Source organism: Raphanus sativus, chromosome 6 (genome assembly GCF_000801105.2).
Source record: "Raphanus sativus cultivar WK10039 chromosome 6, ASM80110v3, whole genome shotgun sequence".
Taxonomy (NCBI): domain Eukaryota; kingdom Viridiplantae; phylum Streptophyta; class Magnoliopsida; order Brassicales; family Brassicaceae; genus Raphanus; species Raphanus sativus.
The window spans coordinates 5,197,431-5,214,254 of record NC_079516.1 but is presented as its reverse complement, the minus strand read 5'-3'; the positions used below and the strand labels follow the sequence as shown (position 1 = coordinate 5,214,254).

The window sequence follows — 16,824 nt, the reverse complement described above, 5'->3', positions numbered from 1 at the left end:
TTTTTTTTTTTTATAGGTGAGCAAACATTTGTATAATAAAATTAATATAATACACAAATAAATATTAATCGTATTATGGTGATAGATTAATTTATATTTTAATATTGAATAAATTTTGCGGCGGCACAGCCAAGCCAAATGATAATGGTGTAATTAACAATCAAGGTTTATTAACGAGGCGACATACCGCCCGCATTAATATAGATAAATAATAGTGAATTAAAACAAACACTATAAAATAATAAACAATAATATAGGCGGTATACCGGCCATTATAGCAGGGTAAATATGATACATATAAACTTTACCGAATTGCAGAGTGATCGTGCTGATAACGTGTTATAAAATAACTTACAATTTTATAGTATCGAAAAATTTAAATAAGAGTGAAATTTTATACCCGCAGAAATAAAAGAACACTGATATAAGTATAATAACGAGAGAGAGAGTAAGTTATATGAGGAAGAAGAGAATGGTGTAAAAGTGCGCATTACAATCGATCGAAACAATCGTTTATATAGAAGTAAAAAGAGAAAGTTACTGTGTGTGCATAGTGGCAGTGGGCTCCACATAATTTACTTCACACGATCATTTTCAATGATCGGTGCTTCCTTTGTTGACATTCCATTTTTCACGTTTATAACAATTTTCAGTTTCTTTTGCTATCATTTTTCTTTGTTATCATATCAAAATAATGAAAATATTAGGTTCAGTGTCATTTTTGTTGTAAATAAAGGTGAAACAAAGGTTTTGTATTTATTAAATATATATATATATATATGCTGTCGATAGAGAGAGAGATATGAGATGGGGGACCACTTGGTTTTGGTGAGTGGTGGTGTTTGTACGGGAGAGAGAGAGAGTATAGAAGTAAAGTTGTGTCTCAAATTATTATTTTCTTGTTCTCATAACAAACGAATGTACATCTCTATTTATACTGATTTTTCACCGACTTGCAAACATAAGACATAACTTATAAATCAGACATCTATCAGATGATGATGCATATAATCAGTCCATGAAAGGACAAGTGTCTCCATACGTGTATTCTTTTGGATAATCATTATCTTCAACACTCCCCCTTGATTATCCAATCTGTATTACGTAGTGCCTCGTTAAAAACCTAATCATGGAAAAACCCAGTGGGATAAAAACCATGACAAGGGAAAAAGAGTACACTGACGTAATCTCCCCCTGAGAATAATGGACATAGCTTTCTCTTCATAAGTCACGCAAACGCCGCATCCCGATACCGTCGACGTGTTTCCGGAATGTTGTAGTTGGAAGAGACTTGGTGAACAAGTCAGCCGGATTGTCGCATGACCGTACATATTCGATGTCCACTTCTTTATTTTTCTCGAGCTCCCGAATGTACGAGAAAAATCTTGGAGGGATGTGCTTTGTTCTGTCGCTCTTAATATAGTCTTCTTTGAGTTGAGCGACGCAAGCCGAGTTATCTTCAAAAACTTTCGTTGGCTCTTTCTTGTTAACTATTCCGCTTGAATCTTGTATGTGGTGACTCATTGATCTCAGCCACACACATTCTCGACATGCTTCGTGAAGCGCAATAGTCTCTGCATGGTTCGAAGATGTTGCAACCAGAGTTTGTTTTTGGGACCGCCAAGAGATAGCAGTTCCACCAATTGTAAAAACATAGCCGGTTTGCGATCGAGCCTTATGAGGATCTGATAAGTATCCTGCATCTTGTAAATAACGGAATAGATGTTTTATTCCGTTCCAATGCCTGTAAGTAGGAGCAGAACTATATCTTGCTAAGAGATTAGTTGCAAAAGCAATATCAGGCCCGATACAATTTGCCAAGTATAAAAGCCCACCGATAGCACTCATATAAGGTACTTCAGGACCTAATATATTTTCGCTATCTTTGCAGGGTCTAAAAGGATCACTCTCAACATTGAGAGATCTACCAATCATTGGAGTACTCAAAGGAGTCGCTTGATCCATACGAAAGCGTTTCAATAACCTTTTCGTATAGTTTGATTGATGCACAAATATTCCTTCTCGGAGGTGCTCTATCTGGAGCCCAAGACAAAACTTTGTCTTGCCGAGATCTTTCATTTCGAACTCCTCTTTCATATGAGTTCGAGCATCATCAACTTCCTTTTGAGTTCCAATCATGTTCAGGTCATCTACATATACAGCAATGATCACAAAGCCAGATGACGATTTCTTAACAAAAACGCAGGGACATATCGCATTGTTTACATATCCTTTACTCAAGAGATAGTCACTTAAGCGATTGTACCACATGCGTCCAGATTGCTTTAATCCGTAGAGTGATCGCTGTAACTTGACCGAACATACCTCCCTGGATTTTTCTTTCAATGCCCCTGGCATTTTCAATCCTTCAGGGAGTCTCATATATATATCATTATCCAACGATCCATACAAATAAGCTGTCACAACGTCCATGAGATGCATTTCAAGATTTTTTGACGCCGTAAGGCTCATCAAAAATCTAAATGTAATTGCATCCATTACCGGGGAATACGTTTCCTCAAAATCAACTCCCGGTCTCTGAGAAAAACCTTGGGCTACTAATCGGGCTTTATATCGTGTTACTTCATTCTTTTCATTTCTTTTTCTCACGAATACCCACTTATACCAACAGGATTTATATTCTCAGGCGTTATGACAATAGGTCCAAAGACATCTCTTTTATTCAGGGAGAGTAATTCAATTTGAATGGCCTTCTTCCACTCCTCCCAATCATGTCTTTTCTGACATTCTAAAATGGACCTTGGATCGGGATCATCACTTTCGTGATTGATTTCTTTGGACACAGAAAAGGAGAAAATTCCATCAACATCTTTTATTTTATTTCTGATCAATAACTTTTGATCAAGGGCATAGTTGATGGAAATCTCATACTTTTCTGTTCCCTCCTCGTCATCTGGATCCTTATCTTTATTTGGTTCTTCTTGAACCTTTTCACTTATGCCTTCTTTCAGACATTTTTTAATATCAGGTTCTTCTGGAACCTTTCCACTTTCCTCAACCAATTTCTTTTTCTTTCGGGGATTTTTATCTTTCGAACCAGCTGATCTCCCCCTCTTTAACTGAACCCTAGGTTCATTCGTTTTGTTTCCATCAGTTTGTTCCCCAGGAACAACCACTCTTGATGGAACATTTTCAAAGGGTATATATGATTTCATCACCCTTCTCATATCTGTGAACACACCTGGTAACTGGTTTGCCAATTTATGCAAATGCACAATTTTCTGAACTTCCAGCTCTCTTTGATTTGTAGGGGGATCAAGGTGTAATAATGACCGTGTACACCATGTAATCTCTTTTAGGAATTCCTCTAATTCCTCCCCCTAACGCTGGAATTCATTCTTATTAAGATGGCAATCGGCAAACCGTACCGTAAACATATCACCAGTTACTGGTTCCAGATATCTCATTTACGGCTTGTTCTAACTCTTTCAGAGTTTTATCGTTCCCGAGAATATTTTTAATTCTCCAGGGAATACTAAGATGCAACTCAAGTCATTTGTGTCCTGCCAGACATATCAATATTGCATCTATTATAAATTTTCTCCAGTAACCTCGGAACAATCCGTTTTTCATACCTCAAGGTTATCTTTTATTTCATTTTCTGGAGAAATATATACCTTGGACCTTTTGTCCAAGAATCTCTCGTTTTTCTAACGAGCTTTATATCGAATAGATTGCCTCATTCACTCTTTGGCTAATCAATTCACTCTAACCTCATACATAGAGGTATATTCATGATCATGATCATCATTTATATAGCGCTTTTTCATTTATTTATTGTCGACAATCTATTTTCTCTTTGGTTCCATCTTTTTACCCGTACTGATATGGTTAATCGAGATCTCTTTATCATCATCGATGATTTACCCAGGTACCTGACTACACATTAACCCATATCAACGGTCTCTTTAAGAGATTCGTCCTCTATTCATATTTTTGCTCCATTTGAGGACACTTTGGAACCAAAGTGGTCTATCACGTCTCTAGCGTGCCATAGACTCATATATCGTCCTTTTAGGACACATTTTCTTATTGGAGCCTTTTCAGCTGGATTATGAGATCATTATTTTATCAAAATGTCTGGCAGGCATTTTATGAATGGATTGTCTTATATAACTTTCATGATAATCCATTTCTCATATCTCATTCCATCAGCTGCTTATATTCTTCCAGCAACCTTGCGAGCATATTTCTGATTAGTCCATATACTTCATCCCTTTTGGATTGTATATGACTCTATTACATGCATAACTGCATGTTTACACCTAATCATGGGAATCATCGTATTTGAATCTACTTTATCAAGTTTTTTTTCGAGTGAACAGAATATTCTCATTGTTCCACTCAATAAGATTCTTTAATTCTCCCCCTCGAGATGATGACACTCCATGTCTAAAATCTCGTACTGAATCCCACTCTAGAACCAATAACATATTCAGATTTCCCATTTTGGGATGAATTATGTTTCAAATCCTTTAGAGTGAGATCCTGATTTGGGACTGTTTAAAGAAATCACATCTATTGAACTTGTTTGATGATTCAACACCCATGATGGTTTCTTTGTTTTCTTAAGACATGCTATATGTGAAAAACCTTTAGTTTTTCAACATTTCACAATAATGTCGATAACATTATTGGGGATGGCTATATATCAGTAAACTTCAGGTTTACTACTCATTTATAATTTTTTGCCATCCTTCTCTTATGCATGTCTTTTCATCATAAACTCTTATAGAGCTAGTAGTAATTTTTATATTACTAGATATTATACTAATTTATTTTGAGAGAGGATAGATAATTGTTACCTTAAATGGTCATGTAAGATGACACAATATCTGCCAAGTATATATCTTTATCCTGAAATCTCAAAATATTATTTAGGAGAATAATTTTCATGTCGCATCGATATTTCCATTTTTATTTTCTGAATCATTCAGAAAATCTTAAAACATCAAGATGAGTATTCAATCTATGGAAAGATGGTCCGGGTTCATAAGAGATGAAGTATATCTCACATCCTTTCTCTTTTCTTATTGACCATCAATACAGATCGGCTAATATTTTGGTGTACTACAAATACGTACCCAACGTTCTTTCTTGCCAAATCTGTAGCAAACCTTTTCTGTTTGCCTTTTATCACCCGACCATTTTCATTTACGTGGAAGTTCTTATTATTTCATTGGGACGGTATATTCTTCCTCGTCCTTTTCCACGACCACGATAGCGGTTTCAACCGCATCTACACCCTCGTCTTTTTCTAGTAGGATCAACTTGATGGTTTAGTATCATGATTTCCAACTTTTCAGTTTTCATGGAGGATTTACAACAACTCCAACTATTTAGTGAATCCTTTCTTTCAAGGATTTAGTTTCTCAAAGATCTTCTAGATCTTTTCTCATGATACACCTCATCTTATAAACCATCATCAAATTGGTGTAAGATATCATGGCTTTTCTTTTCTCATCTGATTAACTTATCGATGATTTCTCAAAGCTCATTTTCTCTCGGGTGTATATTTACACCGAGTGCCCAGATCATATAATTATTTCCCGTAATATCCAGGGCATTAATTTCGAGCTTTGTCAAATTCGACATGATTACTGTATTCATAAAATAATATAAATATAGACGAGAATAAATGCATAATTTAAATGCAGAAATTAAAAACATAAAATAAATGCAAAAATTAAATTGCGTAAACTTAAATTGCATAAATTTAAATAACATAAATAAAATTGGGGGTCCAGCCCACCATATGATCCATGAGTCTTAGACTTCCATATTTGATCATTTTCAAAGGTTCGAGGCGACATAGTCGACCATATTAACCTTTTCTTTTAATCAAGGTCCGAGGAGGCTTAGCCTTCCATTTTTGACCTTTTATTCACGGAGGTAAAACCTACCACGTGTTTCTCTGATCGTGAAGGCCTAGCCTGTCTTAACGATCAGCTGGGGAAGGCAACGCCTATCATCCCGGAAAATAAACGGAGAAGGCCTAGCCTCTCACTCCGGAATAATAAATAAAAATTTAAATAAATTAAATATATTTAAAGACATAAATTTAAACATCACCTCGCTTGCTTGGTCTAAGAACGGTTGGTATAAGAGAGCTCGTCGTGCTGATAACGTGTTGTAAATAAAGGTGAAACAAAGATTTTGTATTTATTAAATATATATATATATATATATGCTGTCGATAGAGAGAGAGATATGAGATGGGGGACCACTTGGTTTTGGTGAGTGGTGGTGTTTGTACGGGAGAGAGAGAGTATAGAAGTAAAGTTGTGTCTCAAATTATTATTTTCTTGTTCTCATAACAAACGAATGTACATCTCTATTTATACTGATTTTTCACCGACTTGCAAACATAAGACATAATTTATAAATCAGACATCTATCAGATGATGATTCATATAATCAGTCCATGAAAGGACAAGTGTCTCCATACGTGTATTCTTTTGGATAATCATTATCTTCAACAATTTTGACATTTTTTTCTACTCAGTTTAGTATTAATTATAAACTGCATTAATTTATAAATAGTTCTGTTTATCTATAATATTATGGATTAAATATGTGTTATTAATAAAAGCACAAATATTTTGAGTTTTTTTTCAAAAAAGTTTTCGTAAAAAAATATTAAAATAACATTTTTTTTATGAAACAAACGGAGTAATAGACATAGATTAAGAAGAAACAATAGTTGACTGATTTAAATAGTTTTTTCCCTTTGGTTTAAACTAGAGTATTCTTTTTGTTACAAGAAGAATGTAACAATGTCTCTCATAAACTAAATATTTTCTAATGCATAAATAAGAAATTGCAAACTATATATTAAACCTCTGTACTTCATGTCCTCACATCTTCACCACCCTCCAACTATGAGCAACATCCAATAATCTGATCACCCTGCATCTATGCAAACCAATTCACAAAAGCGACAAGAAACCTTCAATTAGAATAAAGATGTAAAAATAATGAACGTAGAGTCGAAAAGAGAGGAACAGAAGAAGCTCAGTAGCACCTTGAACTTGTTGTTTGTCTTCACATAGCTTGAGCATATTGTCTAGACAACGGTTGAACTTCTTGGCTCGTTATAAAATTCAAAAGGCAATGTCAGTAAAAGTATACTTGATGATTGATTGCGTCTATATAAAGAAAGAGTCCGAGACTGTACCTTCTGCCTCTGCGGACAACCAATCATGCGCACAGAACAAAGCTTGCCTAATATCAGGGTTCAACGAACTCTTACTCTCATCGACCACCGGTCTCCCCGAGTTAAACGCTGAATCAGCAGCCCCAAGGATCGACATAGGCGTCCCAAGAATATCACGTGCCATCATAGAGAGAACAGGGTACCTCGGCGTATGAACCTTCCAGTAGTTCAAAATATTGAACTCACCGCTACGTGGAAAGATAGGCTCAGACAAGTACTTATCCAAATCCGACGTCGTGTTCTGGTTCTGAGAAGTCTCGTGGAGAAACTTGTCGAATCCTTTCAGTCTATCTCTACTGTCCATGCCACCACCTCTACCTAACCCTGAGCCACCAGAGAAGGAAGAGTCATCACCGATGGCTGAGCAGATGGAGTACGCATCGAGAAGCTCCTTGACACCGTTAGAGACTTCCTTGATACGGTCAAGAGCCGTGCTCCCGTAGATTTTGGAGTAGTAATACTCCACCAGCTTCATCTTGAACCTTGGATCTAAAATAGCCGCGATCGCTAGCACGAGGCTGCACTTGTTCCAATACTCATCGAACTTAACTTTCATCTTCGCTGCTAGAGAGCTCAAGAAACCGTCCTGGTTCTTGCACCACTCGATCAGCTGGATGTGGATGTCACACATCTCAGCGAAGTATACATTCGCTGTTGGACACTTGTTTCCTGAAAAATCAGCGGTTATCTCGAACACGAGCTTCAGATAGCTGGTGACGGATCTTGTCCACTCCCACTCCTCGTCGGTTAGGGAGGAATCAAACTCTTGGTCGTGATCGCGCAGATGGCAGAAAGCGCCCTTGTACTCGAGTACCGTTTCAAGCATCTCGTAAGTGGAGTTCCATGTATCGAGAGAATCAAGAACCAAGATCTTCTCGGAGTTGATCCCGGCGAGCTGAGCGATCTCGCTGAACCTCGCTTGCGTAGACTGCGAGCTCTTGACGTACCTCACGCTTCCACGAATCTTCTGGATCACGTCTCTCATAGCTTCCAAGCAGTCTTGGACGATAGCGTTGAGAAGATGAGCGGCGGATCTCAGCTCGAATAACTGCCCGTTGATCAAGACCTGGCTGCTCTGAGCCATGTGGTCTTTAATCCTCAGGACAATCTCATCATTAACAGAGAAACTATCGAAGGTAACGGCGAAAAGCTTGGTTTCGAGACTCCACTCCATCAAACACCTGATGATTACTTCGGAGAGCATGTCATCCGTGTGAGAAGGATCCAACGTGATGAAGTTGAGAACATTCCTCTGCAGCCTCCACTCCTCATCGATGTAGTGAGAAGCCAAACACACGTAGTTAGCATTGTCTTTGGAAGACCACATCTCCACGGAGAGATTGATCTTACCGTATAGATTACTCAGAGCATGCTGCACTCTCTGCTTCTCTCTGATGTAAATCTCCATACACGTCTCCTCGATGGTGCTGTTACCCACAGGTTCAAACAACGGCTGGAGATTCCTAGCGAACACTTTGAAGCCAACGTGATCAACCATAGATAACGGATAGCCATGTAATATAATCATACGTGCAAGATCAACCAGGCTCCTTTCTTGACTAAACCTTCCTCCTCCTCCGCTTCCTCGGCTCAGAACAACCTCATCCCCTCTATGTTGCTCCTGATCAAACTTAGGCCTAATGTAACCGTCTTTCGGCTGACTACTCTCATCGAAACCGATGGTGGCGACAGTCACCGGATTCTCCTTCTTCCTTCTCTTGGGAGTCAGAAGCTGAGACATGTCGTGGTTGGTTCTTTTGAGACAGCGCATGAGATGGTTCCGGAGGTGAGTCGTTCCGCTGTTGCTGGAACCGCTGAGCTTCTTGTTGCACTGGATGCAAACGGCGTAGCAGACATCAGCCTTTCTCACCCTCTCGAAGTAGTTCCACACGACAGATGTCAGCCTCTTTGATTTCTGCAGGATGATCTCGTTTGATTCATCCATCACACCAACAATAACAAAAAAACTCTCTCCTGCACCAAAACAATCATTACCCATTGATTAAAAAAACAAACTTTAGACTAAAAACATACACTTTGAATTCGACATCAAAACCAAACACATCATCATTAACAAAAAGTTAGTGCAAAAAGAGATCAAATTGTGCAACAATGAGACAATTAGAGCTATAAATTCGGATCCTTTACACTGGAGAAAGAAACCCTTTTCAGATTTGCTAAGAGCTCTGAGCACAGAGTTTTTTATTTTTTCATATGAAGAGAGAGTGAGAAAGGTTTGAAATTTTCGTTACCTTTGTTTATAAAAGAAAAAAGGGCTTTCAGAAGAATCTGTGCTACAACCGGAGGATCCGAGGAGTTGTTTGTTTCTTTAAGGGTTACGGGTGGGAAGAAGCTGGATCGAAGAAACATCAGATCCGATGGGTGATTCTGCCTGGGTTATAAAGACCCGATCTTTAGGGTTCGGGTGGGTTTAACCGAATTTACATTAACGTAAACCGGTCCGGTTCTATATCCGAATCTGTCCCGGTTTACTATCATTTAATTATGATACTGGATATAGAGATCTGATTTGGTGGTGATCCAATCTCACATTAATTCCAAATTTCCAATATATATATTATTCTTTTTATAAACCACATTAATTTAAAATCATAACGTCAAGAAAATTTCCGTAGGTTACAAATATCATTAGAAGATTTTGACTCTTTTTGTTATCATAGTGAGGATTTTTCTGTTACTTGTTCATCTTCAACAGGTTATAATATCATCTAAAATTAAGCAGTAGCAGTGTATTCATTTCCTTACGAGAACAATATCAAAAAAATGTTTTGGACCCTATGACAATTAATGTATACTTATTCTGAATCACAAATTACTGCTTCAAGAAAAAGAAACCAAAAATACTTACAAAACCCCACTCATATACACATATATTATATGGCTTCCAAAGCAGATTCAATTAAAGTTTTGGTGCATGGGACACACTAGTTGACAGCATTAACCACTAGATCATCTTCTATTGATCTCCTCTAAATATTTAGAAGAAATTGGTCACTGGTTTTATAGAGCTTTAACTTAAAATTTAAACCGAATCTGCATAAGCACACACAAATCTATATCCTAAGTAGCAATTAAATCTCTCTCTCGCTCAACAATCTTTACAATTCAGGCGCCATGCATCTACCCATCTGGCCATCCAGGAGGCGCAGCGCGAAGCTGATGCATGCATCCAAAGATCATGAATTATGGGAGCTGGTATGTAGTCTGTAGAGTTAGCATTGCTTTGATCCTAGGCTTTAATTGGATGCATCAGTGCGGGCCTCTCTTGGCTTCTAACCGTGGGTTTAATGATCGATAGAGCCAGCATTGCTTCGATCCTCCTCCGCACTTGAATTTCCTTTTTTGGGACCGCGTTTTTTGGGGGGGCATCAAACTCAAACTTTCATTAACTTAACTTGGTCCGTTTAGTCTATAAAAGAAAATGCAATTTAAGTGAAAATGTTTTAGTCTCATGTATAACAGAGTTTGTATATCAACTGGTAAGACGTCCAACGTTTCTGATATCATACTTATCCATCAATGTGTAATTTATCAAGCATGTATACATGCGTATGTATACAGAGGAGAAACGATCTGGCTCACACACATGTTCATACATCCATATGACACTGAGGCAATGAAAATGATACATAATCCTGAAAAAGTAGATAATCTTTTTTTTTAATTAAAAAAGTAGATACATATCCCTTTTATTTAGTTTCTATATTTCATATTTTGAATTCACTTTTAAAATTATTACCAGAATTTCTTGTTTCCTTTAAGACAATATTTTGTACTTTGTATTCCTTGTAAGATAATGTTTTTTTCTTTTTCTTTTAGATTCGGTGTATCATCATATAATACATTTCTCTTATTTGCTTAAAAAGAAAAAGGTAGCTGGATACTTCACATACAGTTTCATTGGCAAAATAGTTATTCATATACAACGTATATATATGTGTATGAATGGTCTATCTTCACAACATCTTCTAAACGCAAAAGATATACAGTATAATCAAAAAGAATTCCTTACTCGATTAATCATAACATTTTCTTGGTATCATATGGATCTGCGGTTTCTATGTTCTCTTCTGTTGTTTTTTGTCGCAGAAGCGACCACAACCAAGACCAAAGGTGCATGTATTGAATTCTTAATATTTGATTTTTTAAACGATGTTTTTATCATTCGCTCTCTAAATCTTTTTTTATATATATAATAAGCTTCAGGGAATACAACAGTTCCGGCACTAATAGTATTCGGAGATTCGATAATGGATACTGGAAATAATAACGACATTCCAACTCTTGTCAAGTCTAACTTTCCTCCTTATGGGAAAGAGTTTCCTGGTGGTATTCCTACCGGTAGATTTTCAGATGGAAAAGTTCCATCAGACATCATTGGTATAAAAAGTTCTATTAATTATTCGTTTATGTTTTTGTCTTGTTTTTAATGTACACATACTAAACTGTATTACAAAAAATAATCAGCAAATGCATTGGGGATAGCAAAGACATTACCACCATACTTAGGCTCAAATCTAAAGCCAAATGATCTTCTTAAGGGTGCAATCTTTGCTTCTGGAGGTTCCGGTTATGATCCATTAACATCTAAACTATCGGTATAAAATATTTATACACGTTATTTTCTTTTAGTTGTTATTATAATCTTTTTTTAACTTTCTTACAACTTTTAATATTTTTCAGTCTGTAATACCAATGTCTGATCAACTCGAATATTTTCAACAATATTTGTCAACAATAAAGCAACACTTTGGAGAAGAAAAGGTTAAGTTTATATTGGAGAAAAGTGTGTTTCTAGTGGTCTCTAGCAGTAATGATCTCAGCGAGACTTATTGGGCTCGATCGCTTGAATACAGTCGTACCGCATACGCTGAATATTTGGCAGACTTGGCTTCAGATTTTATCAAAGTGAGATTTTATTTCCTTATACTTAACCACAACATCTAATTATAAAACTAACTGAAAACAATATCTCAATCCTTCAACCTTTAGAAATTATCTGGACTCGGAGCTAAAAATATAGGAGTGTTTAGCGCAGTGCCAGTTGGATGCGTACCTGCACAAAGAACACTGTTTGGAGGCTTCAAAAGAGAATGTTATGAAACTCTGAACAATATGGCAATGCATTTCAACTCAAAGTTATCATCTAGTATGGATGCTCTACAGAAAGAGTTGTCCAGTCAACTAGTATATGTTGACATTTACGAAATTCTTCATGACATCATGACAAACTCTTCGAAATACGGTAATCATATGATACGAATAGCATTTTTTTTTCTCTTTCATACATAAATGCTAATACTAGTGATTTATCAGGGTTTAAAGTAGCAGATAAAGGATGTTGCGGTACAGGAAGAGTTGAGGCAGCTGTATTGTGCAACAAACTTACTCCTTTCACGTGTTCGGATCCATCGACTCATGTGTTCTTTGACTCTTATCATCCGACTGAAAAAGCCTACCAAATTATCACTGATAAATTGATGAAAAAATACCAGAAGTACCTTGGCAACTGAATATGTTCAGTCATGTTATATTAGTCTGATGAATGTTCTTTTATATTTTTCCTACAGTAAGGATGTATTTCAATCAACTTTTTTTTTTTTAATTTGATTTATGATCACAATGATCTCTTTTATCTCAGCCGACTATTTATGCCGACTATCTAACTTTATATATTGCGTATCTTTTGGGTAACGTACATTAGAGCTGTTTGTTTGGATGCGTGCCGTAATAAAATATATGTATTTTGTTTTTAATTGGTTGATATGAAAAGAAAATAAAACTATACACAGTCGTCGCAGATGTTTGTGTGTTTTCCTCAACTTTACGAGAGTTGGTGGTGCGTTTTGTTAACAAGCTATCCGGTACGGAATGAATTGAGCGAGATTCCGGTTCGGAAAAACCAACTGGTTCATATAACTCACGGCCTTGACTTAGTTCATCTATCAACCACTGCAGTTTGGTCAGTCTGTATATGGAATGGCGACAGTAGACGCATAGGCAGGCCTGTCCCTGAATATTTTTGAGCATGAAGCAAACAAAGTAACAAACATTACAAACTTATCAATAATAATTTAAAAAGAAAGCAAAACAAAAAGTTAAAAATGAAGTTGAATATATTAGAACCCTCCACCGAGAGTAAAACAAACTCAAGCACAAATCAACTGAGCTATTGAATAATTTGAGAGAACATGGGCCGACAAATAGTTATTTATACAAGACTGAAGCCACATGGTTCTGCAGCTTATCCTAGACCGGCACTGCACACAAGGATAACTGGTAGAGCTGATACTCTTGCAAGGACTGGTCAGTCTTCCTTTTTTGTCCAGTTAAATATTGCTTTCGACTTCTGAATCTTCCTGATATACAATACAAAGAAGACAGACTTTTGTACAAAGTCTATTTCAATGTACAAATGTCTGAAAGAAACTGGTTTGTCCCCTTGGAAACTTATGTATAGTTTTTACTTTGTAAGACTTTAAGCCATTAACTTCCGCAATTCGATGGACGTGCATACGGCTCACTCTATGTTTAAAAACTACACAGTAGCTGTTAATTTAAAAATGTTAACAGTATGAAACAATCTAAAACTTATTGACTGTCATACAAAGGTAGACAAATGTATTCATTTACTATACGTTTACTAGGTCAAAGGCAGTTGGAGTTGGATCGTAGGTTTAATGGAAGGGAAACGTTACAAACATATTAAAGTGAGCCAACTACGAACATTAGTTTATTTAACTTTTTACCTAAGTTTTTTCTTTTTTCTGGAACACTTTCAGTGTATCTCTCTTTCAGTTTGTTCAATTTTTTTCTTTTACTGATAGTTTGTTCAAATTTGACCCGAACAAACTACATTTTATCTAGAACTTGGGTTATATCAACGACTAAACAAAAAAAGTCATGGAAAATTTTAAATTATTAAACAATATTCAATGAATTAATTAGTGGAAGTTTGGAACAGATGCTTAATGTGAAATTGTTAGGTTCGAAAGTTAAAATAACTATTTAAAATCTAAGGTCCCACTGAATATCAATACAATTAAAACAGCAGCACTTTTTCAGACTTCCCCTTGCCTTTTCAAACTATTTACATGAGTGCCATTATCATTTAATTTTTAAAATCAAATATTATGGTAACTATTTAAATTGAGAAGATATAGTTCCTATTAATATGGAAAATTTGGTACACTGCAGATACTATTTTCCTATTAATATGCAACATAAAATAATTAATGAATTTTAATACATTAAGAGTTTTTAGTATATTCGACAATTTTTTAAAAAATGATAACTTCTAAATACTACATAAGATTACAAATAATCATAAAATAAGTCTTATACGTTAGAAAAAATATCCTAATAACTTTTTTCACAAATAGAAAATCCTACTTAACTACTAAAATTAATAGATCGACACTATCCTACTAATACTCAATGTATTCAAATAATATTAAGATCTGAAATAACCAATAAATTATATCAGCTTTCGAGATATATGATCAATATACGCGGTATTAGTATATAAAATCATATATCATTTTGTTCAAATTTAAAATAAAATTGTAAATTATAAAAATTATAAAAAGTAAAAATATGTTTAAGTCACTGTTTTTTAAATTTATGCAGACTTTGTACCCGACTGCTTTAGTCATTTGGTTATTGGGTCGGCTGCAAGTAAAATGTATGTCAATAGTTTAATCAATTCAATATATAATTATATATATATCAATATTAAAAATACAATTAAAATCATGTTAAAAATTTACTAAATTTTTAAATATATTTTCTATATTTTTTGTTTCACATAAAATATAAAAAACAATTAAACAGTTTTTGTAACAGGTGGAGTTACCACATATAATAAAAAGTACAATAAAATTAAAATGGTTAAGTATTTAAATATCTAATGAAAACATTGAGAGTATATTTTAAATTAAAAAATAACAAGTTAAATCAAATTGGATTACACACCGATCATTTCTCAATTAAACTGGTAGCATCGGGTTTTTGCTATTTTGCTGGTTTATTGAAGTTTTAAATAATGGTTATTTCTTAAAACTCAAGCTAAATTATATATCGGATTAATAGATTTACCGGTTAGATCGTGAGTACAAATTGAATACGGGTCTAGATTGAGTTTTAAAAATGCGGATTAAAATGGAAAAAGTTAAATAGACAACATACCATGCATTTTATAATATTGTTAAAGAATTTTACATCATAAGATATCCCGCGCTTTAAAAGCGCGGGTCAAAATCTAGTATGACTTAAAGTTTGAGAATTTTCTTCTAAACTTTTTTTTTCTCTTGACGACATTTCATAATTGTTATTGTCTATTTTATCACTATTTAATTTGTCTTGAGTCCAATATGAGTGGCTATGACTTGTTTTGAGATTCTTTCTTCGACCAGGTAACGTTTAATTCAATGAACCAATGTTGATGGATAGGAAGTCTAGAGTAAAAAATATAACTAGCAGAGATGATAGGAAAACGTGCCATTGCGATCTTTCATAAACATTTTGAGTTGATTCATATTTTTAAAAATGACTAAAGAAATAGATAGCAATCAATTAGTGAAACTTTCATCTATGTCCACTGTCCAGTTAGGAGAAAGTTCTTTAACAAAATATAAACAAAAGAAAGTTGAGCAGCTAGCAATACGGGAACCTTGCTCTTTTTTTCTTTGTTTTTTTGGAACCTTGCTCTTTTAAAAAATAATCCTAAACATTGTTTTTTCCAGAATAATCACTAACGGGCATATTCAAAAGAAAAACATACCTAATACACGATTTATCAAAGAAAAACTTACGTCATCCACGGAATTTCAGTCTTACGTCCATACATTTCATGGAAGCGATGTGATAACCTTTTTAATATATATAATGGCAGAACTACCAGGAAAAGTCTAAAAAATAAAACTGTTGAATCATGTAGTATGAGTTTTTTTTTTTCCATCTAAAGGTTTATTATATAAAAAAACAAGGTCTAAAACCGGACCAAACCCAAACCAACATACAAGGGACCAAAAAGGTCCGAGTACAACAAAACCCAAAGCCCGACAAAATGGGCCAAAACCCGAAAGCCCACAGACGCATCCACACGTCACTTGCAACACCACGCGTCCACAGGGCACACCAAACCGACCACGCGCTCCAATCCACCGATTGCATGAGACACGCGTCTTCTATCCATCCCTTCACGAACCAACGGCCGAGATTTTTGCCGGAGAAGACGAAACAAAACTTGTTTCGCCATGATTCACCGTCGACCAACCACCGCGCCCATCGTCATCACCAATACTTGCCCCTCCGGAAAGCTTCATCAAACCTGTCTTGAGATCTCTACCGGAGCCTAAACGTACCCCCACCCCCTAATCCAACCATCAGAACCTTTTATACTCGGGAACCCCGAGTTCCAAAGAACCAAACAGCTTCGTCTTCAAAGAGAAGAAGGCGACAGCGCTAAAGAGACAAAGCCGGCAGTACAGAGTTGTAAGGAATCTCCGTCTCCGGAATCATAAGCCGGCGCCGACGGGTTGAATTAATACCCGTCACTCGGAGCC

At 35.7% G+C, this 16,824-nt stretch overlaps 2 protein-coding genes across 2 annotated transcripts; one reads left to right on the top strand and one right to left on the bottom strand.

Moving 5' to 3' along the window:
- Positions 1–6,729: 6,729 nt before the first annotated feature.
- Positions 6,730–9,595, bottom strand: LOC130494345 (zinc finger BED domain-containing protein RICESLEEPER 1-like). Its single transcript, XM_056989851.1, has 4 exons — positions 9,490–9,595; positions 7,199–9,211; positions 7,046–7,106; positions 6,730–6,936 (listed from the first exon to the last, which is right to left on the bottom strand). The coding sequence occupies exons 2-3, from the start codon at positions 9,180–9,182 to the stop codon at positions 7,066–7,068; spliced, it is 2,025 nt and encodes a 674-aa protein (XP_056845831.1). The 5' UTR covers positions 9,183–9,211; positions 9,490–9,595; the 3' UTR covers positions 6,730–6,936; positions 7,046–7,065.
- Positions 9,596–11,301: 1,706 nt separating this feature from the next.
- Positions 11,302–12,771, top strand: LOC108807630 (GDSL esterase/lipase At3g14820). Its single transcript, XM_018579896.2, has 6 exons — positions 11,302–11,377; positions 11,459–11,638; positions 11,726–11,856; positions 11,942–12,166; positions 12,251–12,503; positions 12,575–12,771. Exons 1-6 carry the CDS (start codon positions 11,302–11,304, stop codon positions 12,769–12,771), a joined length of 1,062 nt encoding a protein of 353 aa, XP_018435398.2.
- Positions 12,772–16,824: the final 4,053 nt, after the last annotated feature.

What these genes read in the sequence shown, in the direction of transcription:
- LOC130494345 (XM_056989851.1), bottom strand. Translation starts at nt 9,182, where the DNA reads ATGGATGAATCAAACGAGATCATCCTGCAGAAATCAAAGAGGCTGACA. An exon ending in GTTGTCCGCAGAGGCAGAAG is followed by an intron (nt 7,107 to 7,198) that starts GTACAGTCTCGG and finishes TAACGAGCCAAG; the next exon opens with AAGTTCAACCGTTGTCTAGA.
- LOC108807630 (XM_018579896.2), top strand. Translation starts at nt 11,302, where the DNA reads ATGGATCTGCGGTTTCTATGTTCTCTTCTGTTGTTTTTTGTCGCAGAA. An exon ending in AGTTCCATCAGACATCATTG is followed by an intron (nt 11,639 to 11,725) that starts GTATAAAAAGTT and finishes AAAAATAATCAG; the next exon opens with CAAATGCATTGGGGATAGCA. An exon ending in CATTAACATCTAAACTATCG is followed by an intron (nt 11,857 to 11,941) that starts GTATAAAATATT and finishes AATATTTTTCAG; the next exon opens with TCTGTAATACCAATGTCTGA.